The sequence below is a fragment of the Kogia breviceps genome, chromosome 9 (genome assembly GCF_026419965.1).
Source record: "Kogia breviceps isolate mKogBre1 chromosome 9, mKogBre1 haplotype 1, whole genome shotgun sequence".
NCBI lineage: Eukaryota > Metazoa > Chordata > Mammalia > Artiodactyla > Physeteridae > Kogia > Kogia breviceps.
In genome coordinates, this window is record NC_081318.1 from 33,080,047 (window position 1) to 33,100,413 (window position 20,367).

Here is a 20,367-nt window from a genome sequence, read left to right on the forward strand (position 1 = left end):
ATATTAGCTAGTATGGGCCCCACTTACCACATCCACAAAAAAGAGGGATTTGAACTAGATGACTTCCAAAGTCCCTTCTTCTAGTTCAGAAAACTTACTCCATTTACCCACTCATCATCCATTTACCTACCCCTCCACCCATGCAAATATTTAGATGTTAAGCACTCTATTAGACACAGTGAAAACAATAATTTCTCTGCCCTTGTAGAGTTCTGTAGCCCAATCACCCATTTCTAAGTCACCTGTTTCTGTACTTAGATTTTTTTATACCCTTTACCATTAGTCATTCACATCTTATACTTTTCACCATGTGTTTCCACATCATCTCTCTTATTTACTATTTGAATTGCATTCATCATTTAAACTCAGCTCAAAAACCATCTCTAAATAGAAATTTAAAATTTCTTCCTTTGGGCTCCAAAGGTCTTTGATATGCCTCTATATTTTCTTTCAGTTGGCCAGAAATTCAACATGTCTGACTCCCCACTGGAAAATCCCTAAGATGTTTATTTGTCTCATCATCACAGTGAAGTCTGGCATTTGTTATGTCTGTTGAATAAAAGGCTATTTCTGGATATTTCAAAGTTTTCTAGACTTGCGAGTACCAAGTCTTCAGTATGCCTAATTTTACTATGAAATACACTGAATTTATGCCCTTCAGTAAAGATGTCCCATTAGAACCACTTTTAAGAGTCGCCATGTTTCCCCCCCCTTACAAAATGATAGGAAGAGGAATTTCTCAAAAATAAATTTAAAATTAAAAGAGTTAAAGCAACAGGAGGTGGAAGAAAGGAGGAAAAGAAGTACACAGAAGGAGCTGTACTTGTAAGAAATTCAGTATCAAAAAATGCAACTGAAGAAGCAATAGGACTATGGCCATGCACTTACTCTGGTGAAACTGCCACTAGGACACATTTTAAATGTTTTTATAATGCTTTCCAAGCTTATGTTATATAGGTCTGGACAGTCTCAATGACAGGTGATACATTATCTTTTGAGGATGAAACCAGGTTTGGAGGTATTTCAAAAGTAATTCAGAACCAAGTCAAGTGAACAATGGGGGTAACAGCATGTTTGTTTGAAAATTATTTCACAGACAGGACACTGTAAACCAGAGTAATATAATTCTAAAGTCAAGCAATGATTTAAGGTGTATCTCTGTACTTCACAGATAACTTCAGATGTCTGCAAAATGAATTTGAACAAAGAGTTTTGAGAAACTCTTCTGTACAAAGACTACTACTGAAGTCAACAAAAAGAATCCATTCTTTCTCTTCTTGTTCATCTAGTTAGCAATCATTTACTGAGACTATAACCACATGCAAGAAAACCTGAAGTTTCTGCTGAAGGTTTTGATGTTTTTTGAGATCATACTATAAATATCTTGTTTTATCATTAGGTACTGATTTCCTCAAAGACTAATCTTAAAAGATGAGAATATCAGGCATTTAATGTATATACCTCTTGAAACATGGACCAAGACTGTCCCTGAAATTTGGTTCATAATAAAAGAGAAATACAGCTCACATTCCAATTTTTTTTAAAAGAACTCCGATTTATTTAAATGTAACAGTCATCAGATAAATACTCCTTTGGACAAATAAAATTTCAATGCTTTCATCATTTTTTATTCAAATGTGTAACTGTTTCATACTATATAATTATGAATATTTTTCTGACCTTCATTAAACTTTACTCTGCAGGGGGAAAACTCTTCTTTCAACAAACGAACTTTGTTACAAAGCAGAAACAAACACACCATTGTAAAGCAATTATACTCCAATAAAGATGTTAAAAAACAAAAACAAACGAAGTTTCTCATTTCCTTAACTTAAAAAAAAAAATCACTAATTTTTGCATCTACATGAAACAACCCACACATTTATTTACCACAGAGAACTCAGAGGAAAAGGTTACTTTGAAAGTACTGTTGTTACAAGTTCATAAACATTGTATGTTTTCTTTATTTCCTAAGACTTTTGTCAACATGCTATATGCTATTATAAAAAAAACTAATTTTACTTGAGTATATAAATAATTTTAAAAGGTTTAAAGAACTTAGGAATAAAAGGCCATTCACCCAGAAACTAATAACTAAAGTCAAAGATATCAAGTAAACTGATTTCTATTATGTACCTTAATATAATAATTAATGGGTGGAAGCAACCCGTCCACTGACATGTGAATGGATAAACAAAATGTGGTGTATATATATATATGTATGTAAACATACACACACATTCAGTATTAAAAAGGAAGGAAATTCTAACACATGCTCCAACATAAATGAACTTTGAAGACATTCTGCTAAGTAGAATAAACCAGTCACAAACCGACAAATACTGTATGACTCCACTTCATACATTAAATAGAATGATGGTTCCCAAGGGCTAGGAGGAGGGGAGAATGGGAAATTATTGCTTACAGGGTATGGAGTTTCAGTTTGGGAAAATAAAAAGTTCTGGAGATGGATCGTGGTGATGGTTACACAAAAATGTGTATGTACTTAATGCGAAAGAACTGTGTGCCTAAAAATGGTTACAATGTTAAACTTCATATTAAGTATATTTTCCCCACAATAAAAAATAATAAATAAAAATTGCTATTAAAAGATAATAGGACATAAAAGACCCCTAATAGCCAAAACAATCTTGAGAAAGAAGAATGGAGCTGGAGTAATCATGTTCCCAGACTTCAGACTTATACTATGAAGCTACAGTAATCAAAACAGTATGGTGCTGACACAAAAACAGATACATAGATCAATGGAACAGAATAGAGAATCCAGAAATAAACCCACACACTTATGGTCAATTAATCTATGACCAAGAAGGCAAGAATATAAAATGGAGAAAAGACAGTCTCTTCAATAAGTGGTGCTGGGAAAACTGGACAGCTACATGTAAAAGAATGAAATTAGAACACTCCCTAACACCATACACAAAAATAAGCTCAAAATGGATTAGAGACCTAAATGTAAGACCAGACACTATAAAACTCTTAGAGGAAAACATAGGAAGAACACTCTTTGACATAAATCACAGCAAGATCTTTTTGGACCCACCTCCTAGAATAATGGAAATAAAAGCAAAAATAAACAAATGGGACCTAATGAAACTTCAAAGCTTTTGCACAGCAAAGGAAACCATAAACAAGACGAAAAGACAACCCTCAGAATGGGAGAAAATAGTTGTAAAAGAATCAATGGACAAAGGATTAATCCCCCAAATGTATAAACAGCTCACGCAGCTCAATATTAAGAAAACAAACAACCCAATCAAAAAATGGGCAGAAGACCTAAACAGACATTTCTCCAAAGAAGACATACAGATGGCCAAGAAGCACATGAAAAGCTGCTCAACACCACTAATTATTAGAGAATGCAAATCAAAACTACAATGAGGTATCACCTCACACCAGTTAGAATGGGCATCATCAGAAAATCTGCAAACAACAAACGCTGGAGAGTGTGTGGAGAAAAGGGAACTCTCTTGCACTGCTGGTGGGAATGTAAATTGATACAGCCACTATGGAGAACAGTATGGAGGTTCCTTAAAAAACTAAAAATAGAATTACCATATGATCCAGCAATCCCACTACTGGGCATATACCCAGAGAAAACCATAATTCAAAAAGACACATGCACCCCAATGTTCATTGCAGCACTATTTACAATAGTCAGGTCATGGAAGCAACCTAAATGCCCACTGACAGACGAATGGATAAAGAAGATGTGGTACATATATACAATGGAATATTACTCAGCCATTAAAAGGAACGAAATTGAGTCACTTGTTGAGACGTGGATGGATCTAGAGACTGTCATACAGAGTGAAGTAAGTCAGAAAGAGAAAAACAAACATCGTATATTAACGCATATATGTGGAACCTAGAAAAATGGTACAGATGAACCGGTTTGCAGGGCAGAAATTGAGACACATGTAGAGAACAAATGTACGGACACCAAGAGGGGAAGGCAGTGGGGTGGTGGTGTGATGAATTGGGCGATTGGGATTGACATGTATACACTGATGTGTATAAAATGGATGACCAATAAAAACCTGCTGAATAAAAAGATAAAATAAAATTCAAAAAATAAAAAAGACCTAAATGTAAGACTGGAAACCATAAAACTCCTAGAGGAAAACACAGACAACACTCTTTGATATAAATCGTAGCAATATGTTTTTGGATCCATCTCCTAAAGCAGAGATAAAAGGGACCTAATTAAACTTAAATGCTTTTGCACAGAACAGGAAACCATAAACAAAACAAAAAGACAAAATGAACGGGAGAAAATATTTGCAAATGATATGACTGATAAGGAATTAATATCCAGAATAAATAGTTCATACAGTTCAACAGCAAAAAGACAAACCACCTGATTGAAAAACAGGCAGAAGACCTGAATAGACATTTTTCCAAAGGGGACATACAGATGGCCAAAAGGCACATGAAAAAATGCTCAATGTTGCTAATCGTTAGGGAAATGCAAATCAAAACCACAGTGAGATATCACCACACACCTGTCAGAATGTATATCATCAAAAAGAACAGAAATAACAAATGCTGGAGAGGACGTGGAGAAAAGGGAACCCTCCTGCACTGTTGGTGGGAATGTACATTGGTGCAGCCACTGTGGGAAACAGTATGGAGGTTTCTCAAAAAACTAAAAATAAAACTAGCACATGAACCAGCAATTCTACTCCTAGGTATATATTGGAAGAAAATAAAAACAATACTTCAAAAAGATACATGCACCCCAATGTTTGTAGCAGCATTATTTACAATTGCCAAGATATGGAAGCAACCTAATTGTCCATCAACAGAGTAATGGATAAAGAAGTGATAAATATATACAATGGAATACTACTCAGCCATAAAAAAGAATGAAATTTTGCCATTTACAACAACATGGGTGGACTTGGAGGGCATTATGCTAAGTGAAATAAGTCAGAGAAAGACAAATACTGTATGATATCAATTATATGTGAAATCTAAGAATATAACAAACTAGTGAATATAACAAAACAGAAACAGACTCACAGATATAGAGAACCAGTGGTTACCAGTGGAGAGAGGGAAGGGGGGAGGGGCAAGATAAGGGTAGGGGATTAAGAAACACAAACTATTATGTACAGTATAAAATAAATAAGCTTCAAGGATGTATTGTACAACACAGGGAATAGCCAGCATTTTACAGTAACTATTAATGGAATATAACTTTAAAAAATTGTGAATCACTATGTTGTATACCTATAACATATGTAATATTGCATACCTATAACATATGTAATATTGTACATTAACTATACTTCAATTTAGAAATGGGAAAAAAATAACAGGAATTTAAATCAGAAGCAAAATCAGGTATGTCTATAAGTCTGTTGAACCTCTACCTCCATTAGGATTAACTCTAAAGAACAAATTTATTCGATAAAGCCTTACAAACATTACAAAAATAGAATTAGAGCAAATTTCTCCCATTAGTCAGGATTTCACATTTTGGGTAGTACACTAAGATGAAAGTAGGTGACTGGATGATACTGAACACTCTTTGTAAGGCACCTGAACGTTTAATCTCCTCATTTTCAAATGAGTAATGGAGTCCATTAGCCTAAAATACAGGTCCAGAGGCCTTATTTAGGGAGGTGGGAGAGGGAAAGAGAACCAATTATTTCTCTGAAATCTTTAGTTGTGGCAAGTCATGATTGTGGTCATTGGTCCAAAGATGATGTACTAGGATTTAGAACTGCTTACTTAGTTCTTTGAATCACTCACAAATCTAATAAATACTTATTAAGTAAATATGTGTCAGATACTATGTTAGGTATTTATGGATGAATAAAATAAGCTCCTAACCCTCAAAAATCTATTTCTTTTTACTGAAGTACAGTTCATTTACAATATTTCAGGTGTACAGAAAAGTTATTCAGTTATACATACATATATATATTCTTTTTCAAACTCTTTTCCATTATAGCTTATTACAAGATACTGAATCTAGTTCCTTGTGCTATACAGTAGGTCCTTCTCAAAAATCTATTAGGATCAAGCATTTAACAGAAAGTAAAACCTGCATAAAATTTAAAGTATCATAATTTCACAAATCAAAGTTCCTAAAATAATTTTATCCAACTTTGCAAATGTCAAAATACAGTATTCAGTATATAAGCCACTGCCAAACACACAATGAATAGAGAATTTCATGTTATAATTGTATCTCTATATCCTTCTGTGATCAAAAATATTTCTCCTCTAACCTAGTACATACATATTATTACATATATTTGAACTTGATGTGCAAATATCTATTTCATGGATTAGTACCTAAAAATCACTTTTAAAATATTTTTTCCCCATGTCACTTTAATTATGTTAATATAATGCATAATACTTACTGGGCTGCTCCTTCCCTGAGAAGATTATCATTATTAAGCAGTAACCGAACATCTGCAAAACAAACATTATTTTTTCTATATTGCTATTTTCCTATATTTGAAATTTCTATGGAATGAATTCAGGTTATTTTAGTCATGTGTCAGTATCCTACCCACCCCCCAAAACATGTATGGGAGATCAAAATATCACTGTGATGACCAAAATAACCACAAAATCATGGTATTAATTAAAAAATAAAAGATTTTGGTAAGGAAATAGCAGATGGAATGAAATAAAAGTATATGTTATTTCATACTCTTAATAGTCAATGCAGGCAGACTATAACATGTCTCCAAAGAACTAAAGTGGAGATAAGCTATATGAAAAAGATTGTGTGATAAGATCTGCCGAAGATTGAGCACTACGCCTCTTAGTCTGATGATACTATCATGAGTTTCAAATGAATTTGCTATATGGAAAAAGTGATTAAACAAGAAACAGCTTGTGAACGCAGTACAGATGTAGGCATTTTGTTTCTCAGACAGCTCATGTTCAACAACAGATGAATGTGTTGAGTTAGATATGGATAACTACTTTATTTGATTTAGTATTCTCACTTTGGTTGTTGATTCTTAACTCTGTCCTAACTTCAGACTCAACTATGTAGACACGTGTCTTTTAATCATTAAAACACAACTTTAAAACTACAATTTTAATTGGAAAAAAAATCACATAATTTCACCAAAAAACAAAATTCTACTCTAGTCTTGATGTATTTTCTTTCATTATTTTCCCTATACACTTGGCTGTTTTACATAATTGCTATCATAAAGTACATATAACAAAGTTTCCTAATTTTTTTCATTAAATGAAAATAACACAAATAACTTAAGTACCTTCTATTAAGAAAAACAGACAATAGTTCTTATAAATAGTGTAAAATTGGGCATCCAATAGAAATAATGTAGATACATATTTATCAACTTGGAAATATATACATAATATAATAAACAAGAAGGGGAAAACCCAGCATGTATAGTATTATATTAATGCAATGTTATATATATGGGTCTAAATTGAGAAATGTTGGAAGTATTTCATTCTAACAATGGAGAAGAGAGAGTAGAATTTTGTGTGATTCTTAAGATCCTTTTTTGCTCTTTGGAAATTTTAGAATGACTATGAATCACTTTTACAAAAATAATAAAGCTATTCCAAAAGAAAAAATATTGCCTATTCACATACCTCTTTTTAGCAGTAAGTCCCAATTTAAAAAACAATATCTGGATAACCACTAAAATAATACTTATTTGATTCCTAAATTAACTGATTTTAAACAATGGAAGCTTCTGCCTAATAAATTAAAACACAGACATTTACAATTATAGGTATTCTTATCTCACAAAGTAAACTGGGAATTCGACTTGATAAATATGATATTGTATCTTCAATATTTAAAGCATAATCATTAACAGCAGTATTGCGTGGTAGGTAGTGTATCCTTTTTCAGTTCTACCTAAATGGGAAAATAATTTAAAAGCAACATCTACATGGTCCAGTTACCTTTACTCTGGAAAAAAAGTCCAAACTTCTATCATATGAAGAATACAGTAAAAGAAATTGAGAATAATTTGAATAAAATAAAAACTACTCTTAAGAAGGGATGTGGTTTCAAGGCAGACCACACATCAGAACAATGGGTGGGTGGGAGTCTTAAAAAAAAAGTATACATTTCAGAGCTCCAGCCCAGATAACATATCAGTTCCTGAGAATGAAGACCAGAAATCTATGTTTTAATGATTCTTACATAGCCAATCTGGGAAATAGCATTTGGGAACCACTGATCTGACAAGATTTTATGACTCTGAAGTTCTAAAATTTGTGGCTTCCATGGAATCATTCTGATGTTAATATTATCAACAAAAATAGCATGAAAATAACCAAATGCATATGAGATTTCCCCCTCAAATACTTAACTCCTTTCTCACTCTAAAATACTCCCTCATTTAAAACTTACATAAATATCTTATATTCCCATTTCCATTCCACAGTTCCAGCCCAGGTCTACTGAATGGCTCATCCTAAATGCCAAAGTCCTCATCCAAAATGCCTACTGTACGTCAACACAGAACATATCAACTCAACATCAATTTCCAATGAGACTTAGTAAAGCAATTTCTGGGACTCATACGTTCTTTCAGGGTCTTTCTGATTAACAAATTTGTAGGGTAAGAATAGTAAGTGAAAATTTTTTCTTAGAATTATAATTTATTCCTGGCTCTATAAATTGTACGGGAGTTTGGGGGCTACTGACTTTAGCACAGTTTCCCCATTATCAATTTAAGTTAAATGCCAACTTTTGACCCTATGGAGAAAAGACTATCTTCTTTAATGCCCCAACCATCAAACGTATTAACCTGTATTTAGGTTATAAAGGCTGAATATTAAAAGAGAAGTTAAACCCTATAGGAAGAAGAAATACTTTTGAATTCTCCCCAATTTCCCAACTCATTGCTTCAGATTTTATGGTTATCTTGAAAGGAAGAATATTTTACCTTCCAGATTTTTCACAATATAGACTGCCATTCTTCCTCTAAGTATAGCTCAGTGGTTAAATTTTTAAATGTATAAAAATTACCATATATAACTGTATGTACTATATCATATATTAATCTTGTTTGTGGATGATTTAAGGGATTTTCTAGGATATTTTAACTTTATACAATTTTTGCCTCATTTTTTGACTTTCAAACCTAATCTTTTCTGAGGTGAGATTCCACTATATCTTATACTATGAATGAAAATGAGAGATTAAACTTCTTAAAAAACAGTTTTAAATAGCTTACTCGGGAGTAGAATGTTTAAAAAATGAAACTGAAGAGCACTGTATAAATTAGTTTTAATTTAAGACATGGTGAAGACCAAATATATATGAAGTAGAAATTACGCATTTAAAGTACTTGTGGTAGATTATTCTTAAAACTGCTTTAAAAGTTTTGTATAAAAATCACTACAGGCCATTTTCTGCACAATTATTTCAACCACTTCATTCTGTTAAAGAGGAGCTATTACAGTTTTTACAGCAACCAGGAGACTATGTTGTATTTAAATTTCTCATCTATGGGTGAATAATTATAAAACTGTTTGCCAGTGAGGTGTGAGGTTTAAAGAAAGGTATACTGTGAACTGATTTATGAGATATAATTTAAATAACAAATTGCTTTTACATGTGATGTCATCTTCTAAGCCCAGGAAACAAACACAGTGAAACAATGTTCCTCCCTTCTTTTTTGGCTGTTCCTATTAATCAAGTAGGCTTTTCTTTAAAAGAAACAGAAAAAATGCATTTCACAACTCCAAAAAATAATTAAAATTAAAATTTTCTTGTCTTTTAAAATGATTTAATGTTATTCTTTAAGAGGATTAAAATTTGCAAACATAATTATCATATGTCATAAACACATTATATTCTAGACCTTACAAAATCCAGATTGACAAAAATTTTCACTGTAATTAAGAAAATACAGATTTTTCTACACACTCCCCTTAATTTAGTTACTCTGGTTATGTAACTTATTCTTTAAAAAAGGAGTGCTTGACATATCAAGCCTTAAGAGTTATGAATTCAACTCACCATTAAACACCTCATTAAATTCTCCAGGAGGGGCATGAATGATGAATTTTGCTGCTATACGCACCTAAAACAGAAACAAAGATATAAATGTTCCACAGCATAGGCCTCTGCTAAAACAACCAAAACCATGCAAAATTATACTACTTCAAAGTTCTACTGAAAATGGCTTAAGAAGATGTTAAAGACGGTGACATTTTTTTCACTCAAACACCCTAAGTTTACTACTGTTTTAATCATTTAATATAATCACAATGCATAGACTGAGTGTAGATAAAATATACGTATAACTAATGCATTTAAGGATTCAAAGCTGCCTACATATGAATATTTTCTTATAAGCAAATTTTTCTTTTAAACTAAAATGGAAAAAAATGATCCATCAAGAAAATTTCTATGTGTGAGGAAATAAGATGCATTTAGGTACTATGAAGAAAATATATATGTGTGTCCATACAGTCACAAATATGCATGTCTATAAAGTCACAAATTAGTTTTAAAAAATGTAGAAAGGAAGAGGGGAAGAAAGGTCTAAATACAAAATGTTTTGAACATGAGATCTGACTAGATCTTAGGAAATTTTAGTTCAAAAATAAGTGAGAGACAAAATATCAACAGGTATACTGACAGGTATATTTTAAGAGAATAAAGGCTATATTAAAGAGATTAATCACTAATGAATATATATGAGAGGTGAGATGACATGCCCAACATTATAATTTAGTGAAGAAGTTCTGAGTATTTATAATAGTTTTCCAACCACTATACAACAGCCTCCAACTCCACTGATCAGTGATCTTGTCAGAAATGCACATTCATGAGCCTTACCCAACCAAATGAATTAGATTCTGGAAATGAGGCCCAGAAAACACTATAAACAAGCTTTCCAGGTGATTTTTAAAATACACATCCAAGTATTCACTGAATTAAGGGACCACACATGGCAAAAACAAAAGCTTTATTTCATATTGTCCACTTTACTAGCACTGTCGCTGCTCTGATGTAGAAACTAAAAATAATGGGAAAGGGAATAGTTATATATGTTTGTGTATATATGTTATATGTGTGTGTGCACGCATCTAAGTACACATATGGTTTTCAGAGGAGAGACACAGATGAAAAAGGTATTTACAGTTAAAAAGAAGATGTTCCTAGCTAGAGGCCACATATGTGACAAGGCCAGTTAGAAAACTGTTAATTTAAAACAAAAAGAAAAGCTTTTGTAGTCTGGAACACCAAAAAGTCTGAAGCAAAACCTACGACTGTTGTTGGATATCACCGAGAGATTACAATGATGAAGATGATAACAAAAATGGGATTATTTAAATTAGTGTTTACCAAGCACTTTACACGGATTATATCATTTACTCCAGTCTAATTACTGAATATACACTTTATTTACTACATTATGCTGCTTCTCAGATTTAAGTTTTGGTAGAATGGGTAAAATGCTCCCACCAAAAGATGAACAGGGCAGAATGTGACAGGGTGGCCACCATCAAACTGCCAAAGTATAAACTTTTTTTGGTATTTAAAATGCCAATAGCAGCAACTTCAGGGAAATAAATTCTTCCCAAGACAGAAAAAACCAGAGTTCACTCAAAAAGGAATATGTAACCTGAATAGTCCTAGATCTACTAAAGAAATTGAGTTTGTTGCTAAAAGCATTCCAACAAATAAAACTTCAGGTTTTCTTGTAACAGGCATTTAAGGAAGAAATATTACCAATTCTCCACAAATTATTCCAGAAAACAGAATTGAAGACAACAACTTCCAACTTATTTTAAGAGAATAGCATTATCCTATACCAAAGACTAAAATACTACAAGAAACACAACTCACAGACCAAAACCTCTCATAAACACAGAAGCAAAAATCTTCAATAAAACATTAGCAAGTTGAATCCAACTATATATAGAAAGGATAACACATCATGACCAAGTGGAGTTTTTCCTAGAAATGTAGGGCTGTTTCACTGTTTGAAAAGCAATTCACAATATAAACTGATTAAAGATGAAAAACCACAATCACCTCAATAGAAGTGGAAAAATTATTTAATAACATTCAACAACCAAAAGACAATGTCTTTAATTTGATAAAAGGTATTTACAAAAAAGCCTATAGTTAACATCATCCTTAATGGTCAAAGACTGAATGCTTCCCCCTAACATCAGGTAAGAATGTCTGTTCTCATCCCTCCTATTCAACATCATACTGAGATCTTAGTGCAATAAGGTAAGAAAAACAAATGAAAGTCATTTCATAAATAAAATAAAACTTTCTACTTGGGGACGACATGATTGTTTACAATGAAAAATCCCAAGGAATCTTAAACAAACAAAACTACCCAATAACTTAGGTACAAATCTAACAAAATATGTACAGGACTAATATCCTGAAAATACACAAAACTGATGAAAGAAATCAAAGATCTAAATAAATGGAGAAACATGTATGTTCATGGATTGGAGGCCTCCTCATTGTAAAGATAACAATTTTTCCCAAACTATTCTACAGATTCAATGAAGGCCCAATCAAAATCCAAGCAGGACTTTTTTGATACACATCAACAAGCTGATTCTAACACTGATGTTTCCTATATTATTATTTTTCTATGTTTGAAAAATGCAATGAATGTAGGCTATTTGGGCCATGTATCAAGATGAACACTCCCAGTGCTTCCCTGGTGGCGCAGTGGTTGAGAGTCTGCCTGCCGATGCAGGGGATATGGGTTCGTGCCCCAGTCCGGGAAGATCCCACATGCCGCGGAGCGGCTGGGCCCATGAGCCATGGCCGCTGGACCTGCGCGTCCGGAGCCTGTGCTCCACAACGGGAGAGGCCACAACAGTGAGAGGCCCGCGTAGCGCAAAAAAAAAAAAAAAAAAAAAATTAACACTCCCTCCCCACAAATGCAAGCAAGATCAAGAAATCACTCTGATGCCCAGAACAACCATAAACATACACATGAACACATACCTTAGTATTAAAAAAAAAGATTTTGGTTAGGAAATGAGAAGGAATGAGTATTATTTCACACCCTTAGCAATAAATGCAAAGTAGCAATGGCAAATGAACTAGAATAGTTGGAGAATTCACACTACCTAATCTTAAGACTTAATATAAAGTTACAGTCATATATGGATCATAATGGAATAGAAGAGAGAGCCGAGAAATAAACCCACACACCTATGGTCAATTAATCTTTGACAAAGGAGATACGAATATACAATGGAGAAAAGGCAGTCAGTCTCTTCAGCAAGTGGTATTGGGAAAGCAGGCCAGCCACATGTAAATCAGTGAAGTTAGAACACTCCCTCACATCAAACACAAATATAAACTCAAAATGGCTTAAAGATTTAAATATAAGACATGACACCATAAAACTCCTGTAAGAGAACATAGGCAAAACATTCTCTGACATAAATCATACCAATGTTTTCTTAGGTCAGTCTCCCAAGACAAAAGAAATAAAAGCAAAAATAAAAAAATGGGACCTAATCAAACTTTTAAGCTTTTGCACGCAAAGGAAACCATAAACAAAATGAAGACACCCTACGAACTCTGAGAAAATATTTGCAAACGATGTGACCAGTAAGGGCTTCATTTCCAAAATATACAGACAGCTCATACAACTCAATAACAAAAATACAAACAACCCAATCAAAAAATGGGCAGAAAACCTAAACAGACATTTCTCCAAAAAAGACATACAGATGGCAAATACGCATATGAAAAGATACTCGACATCGCTAATTATTAGAGAAATGCAAATCAAAATTACAATGAGTTACCACCTCACATCAGTCAGAATGGCCATCATTAGAAAAATCTACAAATACAGGCTGGAGCGGGTGTGGAGAAAAGGGAACCCTCCTACACTGTCGGTGGGACTGTAAATTGATGCAGCCACTATGGGAAACAGGATGGAAATTCCTCAAAAAAACTAAAAATAAAGTTGCCATATGATCCAGCAATCCCACTCCTGGGTATATATCTGGACAAAACTATAATTTGAAAAGATAACTGCACTCCAGTGTTCATAGCAGCACTATTTACAACAGCCAAGACATGGAAGAAACCTAAATGTCCATCAACAGGTGAATGGATAAAGAAGATGTGATGCGTGTGTGTACATATATACATATACATATACACACATGCACGTGCGCACATACACATGGAATACTACCCAACCATAAAAAGTATGAAATAATGCCATTTGCAGCAACATGGATGGACCTAGAGATTATCATACTAAGTGAAGGAAGTCAGAAAGAGAAAGACAAATACCATATGATATCACTTATATCTAAGTGAAATTAAAGTGAAACCATAGATCTTAAAGTGGGATCTAAAATATGACACACAAATGAACTTATCTACGAAACAGAAACAGACTCACAGACATAGAGAATAGACTTGTGGTTGCCAAGGGGGAGGCGGAGAGGGGAAGGGATGGATTGGGAGCTAGGGATTAGCAGATGCAAACTATTATATACAGAACAGATAAACAACAAGGTCCTACTGTATAGCACAGGGAACTATATTCAATATCCTGTAATAAACCATAATGAAAAAGAAAATAATAAAATAAAAAGTAAAAAACAAAAAAAGCTACAGTCATGAAGATAGAGGGATAGATAATGAATGGAACAGAACTGAGAGTCAAAAAATATACCCTGCATATATATGGTCAAATGATTTTTGACAAAGGTGTAAAGGCAATGCTATGTTCAAAGAATATCTTTTCAACAAATGATATCCAAACAATTGGATATCCATGAGCTAAAAATAAACTGCAATCTAAACCTTATCCCTTACTACCTCAAAATGGATTATAGCTCTAAAGGTAAAATATAGAACTTAACAAAAAAATTAAAAGGAAACAGAAGAAAACCTTCATGACCTGGGGTTAGGCCAAAAGTTATTAGACATGATACTAAAACCATGACCCATTAAAAAAATGACAGGGCTTCCCTGGTGGCGCAGTGGTTGAGAGTCCGCCTGCTGATACAGGGGACAAGGGTTCCTGCCCTGGTCCAGGAAGATCCCACATGCCGCAGAGCGGCTGGGCCCGTGAGCCATGGCTGCTGAGCCTGCGCGTCTGGAGCATGTGCTCCGCAACGGGAGAGGCCACAACAGTGAGAGGCCCGCGTACCGCAAAAAAAAAAACAGAACAAAACAAAAAAACTGATCAACTAGACTTCATTGAAATTAAAAACTTATGCTCTGTTACAGACATTGTTAAAAGAATGAAAAGACAGCTACAAACTGGAGAAAATCTCAGCAAATCACATATCCAATAGAGAATTTGTATCTAGAACATACTATCAAAACTCAACAGTAAGAAAACAGTGAACAAAAGACTTGAACACACTTCACCAAAAAGGATATACAGAAGACAGATACATGCACAAAAGGATGTGCAATATCATTAATCATTTAGGAAATCAATATTAAAATCATAAAATACCACTATATACCTAATAGAATGGCTAAAATAAAGAAAACTGATAATACCGATGCGAAACAACTGAAGCTCTAATACACTGCTGTGGCAATGCAAAATGGTACAATTGGTACCGAAAACAGTTTAGCAATTTCTTATAAACACACACCATATGACACAACTATCCCACTTCCAGGTATCTACCCTATGTTCCCACAAAAATCTATTGAAAATTGTTCAAAACTAGAAACAATCCACAACCTAAATGTCCACCTATGGGTGAATGGATAAACAATAATGTGTCTATGCGATGAAATACTACTCAGCAATGAAAAGGGACAAATTATGAGTATATGCAACAACTTGGATGAATCTCAAAAGCCTTATGCTGAATGAAAGAAACCATTCTCAGATGGTTACATGGCAGTGATGTAAGATTCCATTTATATGACATTCTCCAATAAACAATATTTTATAGCAATGGAGAACAGATCAATGGCTGCCAGGGGCTGGGAGAAGGAGTGGGGATGGGTGTGAACACAATGGGAGAAATGAAGGAAAGGAAGAAAATAAGAGAGTTTTGGGGGGTGATGGAATTACTCTATATCTCGATTTTGGTAATGGTTACATGCATCTATACATGTGTTGAAAGTCATAAAAAAAAAGAGAAGGGGGTATTTTACAATATGTTAATTAAAAATATATATTTCATGTGTTTTCAAAATTATTTTCTGGGCTTCCTGGTGGTGCAGTGGTTAAGAATCCGCCTGCCAATGCAGGGGACACGGGTTCAATTCCTGGTCCAGGAAGATCCCACATACTGTGCAGCAATTAAGCCTCTGCGCCACAACTAGTGAGCCTGCGCTCTAGAGACTGCAAGCCACAACTACTGAGCCTGAGTGCCCCAACTACTGAAGCCCGCGTACCTGAGCCCATGTTAAACAATGAGAAGCCACCGCAACGAGAAGCCCGCGCACTGCAACTAAGAGCAGCCCCCACTCGTCACAACTAGAGAAACCCGCGTACAGCAAAGACCCAATACAGCCAAAAATTAAATAAATAAATTTATTTTAAAAACAAATTATTTTCTTCTAAACTGTTTTAAAGTATTATTAAAATCAAAAATGAAAATATAAAAAATAAGTGATTTTAAAAAGGCAAGGGTGGAGCTGGGAATGGAAGATAGTGCATGCTAAACGTACACTGGCATCTATTATGCTTCCATAAAATGTCTTAATTTCTTTTGTTCCCTTATTCCTCCCTCTCTTCTATTGGGGTAAATGTTAGAAAGCATTTAAAACAAAGTCTTAATCACTATGACAGGCAACAAATAAAAATTGTGGTAACCTGTTGATGAATTTATCAAATATTTCTTTTGGAAACTTCTAGAATTTTGAGGAAATTGTTTTTAACACTTCTAATGACTTACACCCTACCAATAAGACTGACAAAATTAAAGTACTGATAGCAAGCAGTATGTGTGTGTGTGTGTGTGTGTGTGTATATATATATATATATATATATATATACATATACAGTATAGCATATTTAGTGATATGATTAACTGTTGAGCTTTACATTTTTTAGTTGTTTCAAAAAAAGGTACATATCATTTAGACTTTTAGTCAGTTCTATTTTGGGTTTTCACCTAGAAAGCAAAAATGCTCTATAGTTTTATCTTACAGACTTGTTTGCCCTTGCTATTGCACAAAATGCATACAGTAACCAAAAAGAGTTAAGACTGCTCACAATATCCAAAATGAATGGTGGGTCAAAAGAAGTGCCACTGAGGGTTGAGAAGTCATGGGAGCTGTCTGGCTGAGAACCCAAAACACAACTTGGACTTTACCAGCTATGCCTGAAGTATCTTAATCTGGTCTTTGTGAATTTCACAAGTTAAGAAGAATCTGTTTTTTGGATTTCTCAGGTGCTAAAGAAAAGAAAGTGTGTCCACCATGGTAAAGGCTTGTCTTCCTGAGAAACTGTTCAATCATCAGGGTATTTTCTAAACACTGCTATAGACTGAACATTCCCCTACATCCATCTTTCCTAGACTTTTTTTTAATTTTAAAAATTATTTATTCTAGCCACTTCCAAATCCAAGAAAGAAAAAAGGTCACACAAGTTAACACACATGGAGCTATACTCAATTTACCCCTGGGAATGTTATCGTTTTTCTGGATGAGCCCAGTGAATTATTAGATACATCCCTAAGGCCCACAGCAAAATCTCCTGCATTAACCACCATCTTCCTCCACATGATATTATTCCAAGTGAAGTCCTTCTAATTTGGAGCAGGATTCAGGAAAGAGTTATTTTATTGTATTTCTAAACTAATTCTAGATTGCGAGAGGGAGGATGCCTTGGTTTTGTTGGGAAGGTTTGGCTAGATGGGAGATTAACTCTTACCTATGTTAGTGACTGGCAGTTTACAGGCATACCTCGTAACAATCACATCAAGAACAGTTTTTAAAAAGTTAACCTATTGGGACTTCCCTGGTGGCGCAGTGGCTAAGAATCTGTCTGCCAATGCAGGGGACACAGGTTCAAGCCATGGTCTGGAAAGATCTCACATGCCGCGGAGCAACTAAGTCCGTGCACCACAACTACTGAGCCTGTGCTCTAGAGCCCACGAGCCACAACTACTGAGCCCAGGCTCTAGAGCCTGCGAGCCACAACTACTGAGCCAACGTGCCACAACTACTGAAGCCCAAGCACCTAGAGCCCATGTTCTGCAACAAGAGAAGCCACTGCAATGAGAAGACTGCCTGCCGCAACGAAGAGTAGCCCCCATTCACCGCAACTAGAGAAAGCCCATGCGCAGCGATGAAGACCCAACACAGCCAAAAATAAATAAATAAAATAAATAATTTTTTTTTTAAAGTTAACCTACTAATATAGAGCTAAAAGCTAAAAGAGCTATATTTTTTCTTTGCTTTCTCTAGGATCCAAACATTACTTGGTATAAAATATCCAAAAAGATAATAAACATTACATAAAAAGTATGTTCCACTCTGTTGTGCTTCTTGGAAAAAAGCAGATACTATAAAGTTACTTATGCAGAAGACAAAGCAGTATATTGAAAACAATATCCAAAATGTTAGTATACACTACCTCTGAGAAAAAGTGATTTCTGCCCGTCAACTTTATGAGATAACAGAAAAATACTACTAAACTTTTTTTTGGTACTTTTTCTTATGGGCTACAATTTAAGCAACAAATTAAATAACGATAGCAACCCACAGAATAAAATAAGAATCCATGAGTCCATACTGACATAAAGAAATGAATGAACAAATGGGGGAAGCTCTTCATTATAGTAGAATTTCAATTAATAGATGTAGAAGGAATGACTGAATTAGAAAATCACTTGGGGTGACCAACAATGGTAATTGTTGCAGGCAAAAATCATCAAGAGATGCTAAAATTAGTGGGTAAAAGTCTAAGCATATTTACACAATGTGAATGAATCTTTCTACATGATACTTAAGAGGGGATAAACAGTAACTTTATATTGAGGAAACCTGCCACACACCACCTTTACCAAATGACCTAAGTTATCATAATAGTAAAAACTGTACCTCCTAGTAGGATGTACTGAGGACACAACATCAATTCTGTTATGCTCCTGGCAAAAGTTCATAGGTTGATCTAATCATGAGGAAACATCAAATAAACTGAAATTGAGGTACAGTCTACAAAATAACCATTTTGCACTCTTCCAAAGTGGTAAGGTCATGAAGGACAAACAATGCTGAGAAAGCGTTCCGGATTAAAGACCAAAGAGACACTACAACAAAATTCAATGCGATCCTGGATTAGATCCTGGACCAGCAATTGGGGAAATTTGAATAGGGTCTGTAGATGAGACAATAATGTTGTATCAATGTGAAATTTCTTGATTTTGATAATTGTACTGTGGTTATATAAGAGACAGCCCTAAACACAGTGAAGTATTTAGAGAGTGGGGAAAAAAATTCCTTCACTACTCTTAAATTGTGGGGATTTTCTTTAATATTTTTTCTAAAGTTTCTTAAAGTTTTGCTCTTTGCATTTAGGCCATTAATCCACATGGGACTGATTTCTATATATGATGTGGGATGGAGATCCATTTTTTATTACATCATCATAAGGATAAATAAACCATCCTAATGCTATTTGTTAAAATGGACTTCTTTGTCCCACTGAACCAAATAAATAAACAAATAAAAGAAAGAAGAAAAGGAAAGTAGCTATTTTCAGTACTATTTTTAAAGTGTGATTTACTTTTTTTCAGTCTGGGACATGAAAAACACATCATAATTTTTAACAAATTCCAAAGATAATTCTGAAAAGTGTCTAATGAATTTAGTAGTCAGCATTCAGGTAGAAACTGCAAAAATGCAACTTCCTCAAGGAACTTCTGAATATTCAATAATATCAGTAGGCAGCCCTATACTCTACACTTGGTAGGTAGTTTTTGTTGAATCAATGTTGAATCAGTCTATAAACAAGAATAAACTCTCATTTATTTAGGATGGTCAGGGAATATAGTATTTTAATGAAATGAGCATTCTAAGAGTTATCACTAATGCAATTCTGCATGTAGACAGTTAATTTTAAAATAATGTACATTCAAAACCATAAAAACTTATGCTAATTAATATAAGGAAGCAGTAGAGTGTATGATCTCTGGAGTCAGATTGAATGAGTTGGATTTTCATTTCTACTACTCATTAGCTATGTAAACTTGGGTGAATATAATATTAGTATGAGCAGTAATAGTAGTAGGGAATAAATATATCTGCATTAGTATAGTTCAGTATTCCTAAAATTAGCTCTGGAATACAGGCATTTTCACATTACACGTGAAATGCTTCTTTGTGCCCTACAGTGGTACAGCCGTGGCTTACGTCCATTCATTTCT

The 20,367-nt window shown here is 34.1% G+C and overlaps 1 protein-coding gene across 1 annotated transcript in view; it reads right to left on the minus strand.

The window, feature by feature from the left end:
- CAPZA2 (capping actin protein of muscle Z-line subunit alpha 2) overlaps positions 1–20,367 on the minus strand; it is a 54,675-nt gene that overhangs the window by 19,366 nt on the left and 14,942 nt on the right. Inside the window, exons 2-3 of the mRNA XM_059074395.2 lie at positions 10,016–10,079; positions 6,402–6,453 (exon numbers count right to left, since the gene is read on the minus strand). Of these exons, the coding sequence (XP_058930378.1) occupies positions 6,402–6,453; positions 10,016–10,079 (116 nt within the window). The remainder of the gene's footprint in view (positions 1–6,401; positions 6,454–10,015; positions 10,080–20,367) is intronic.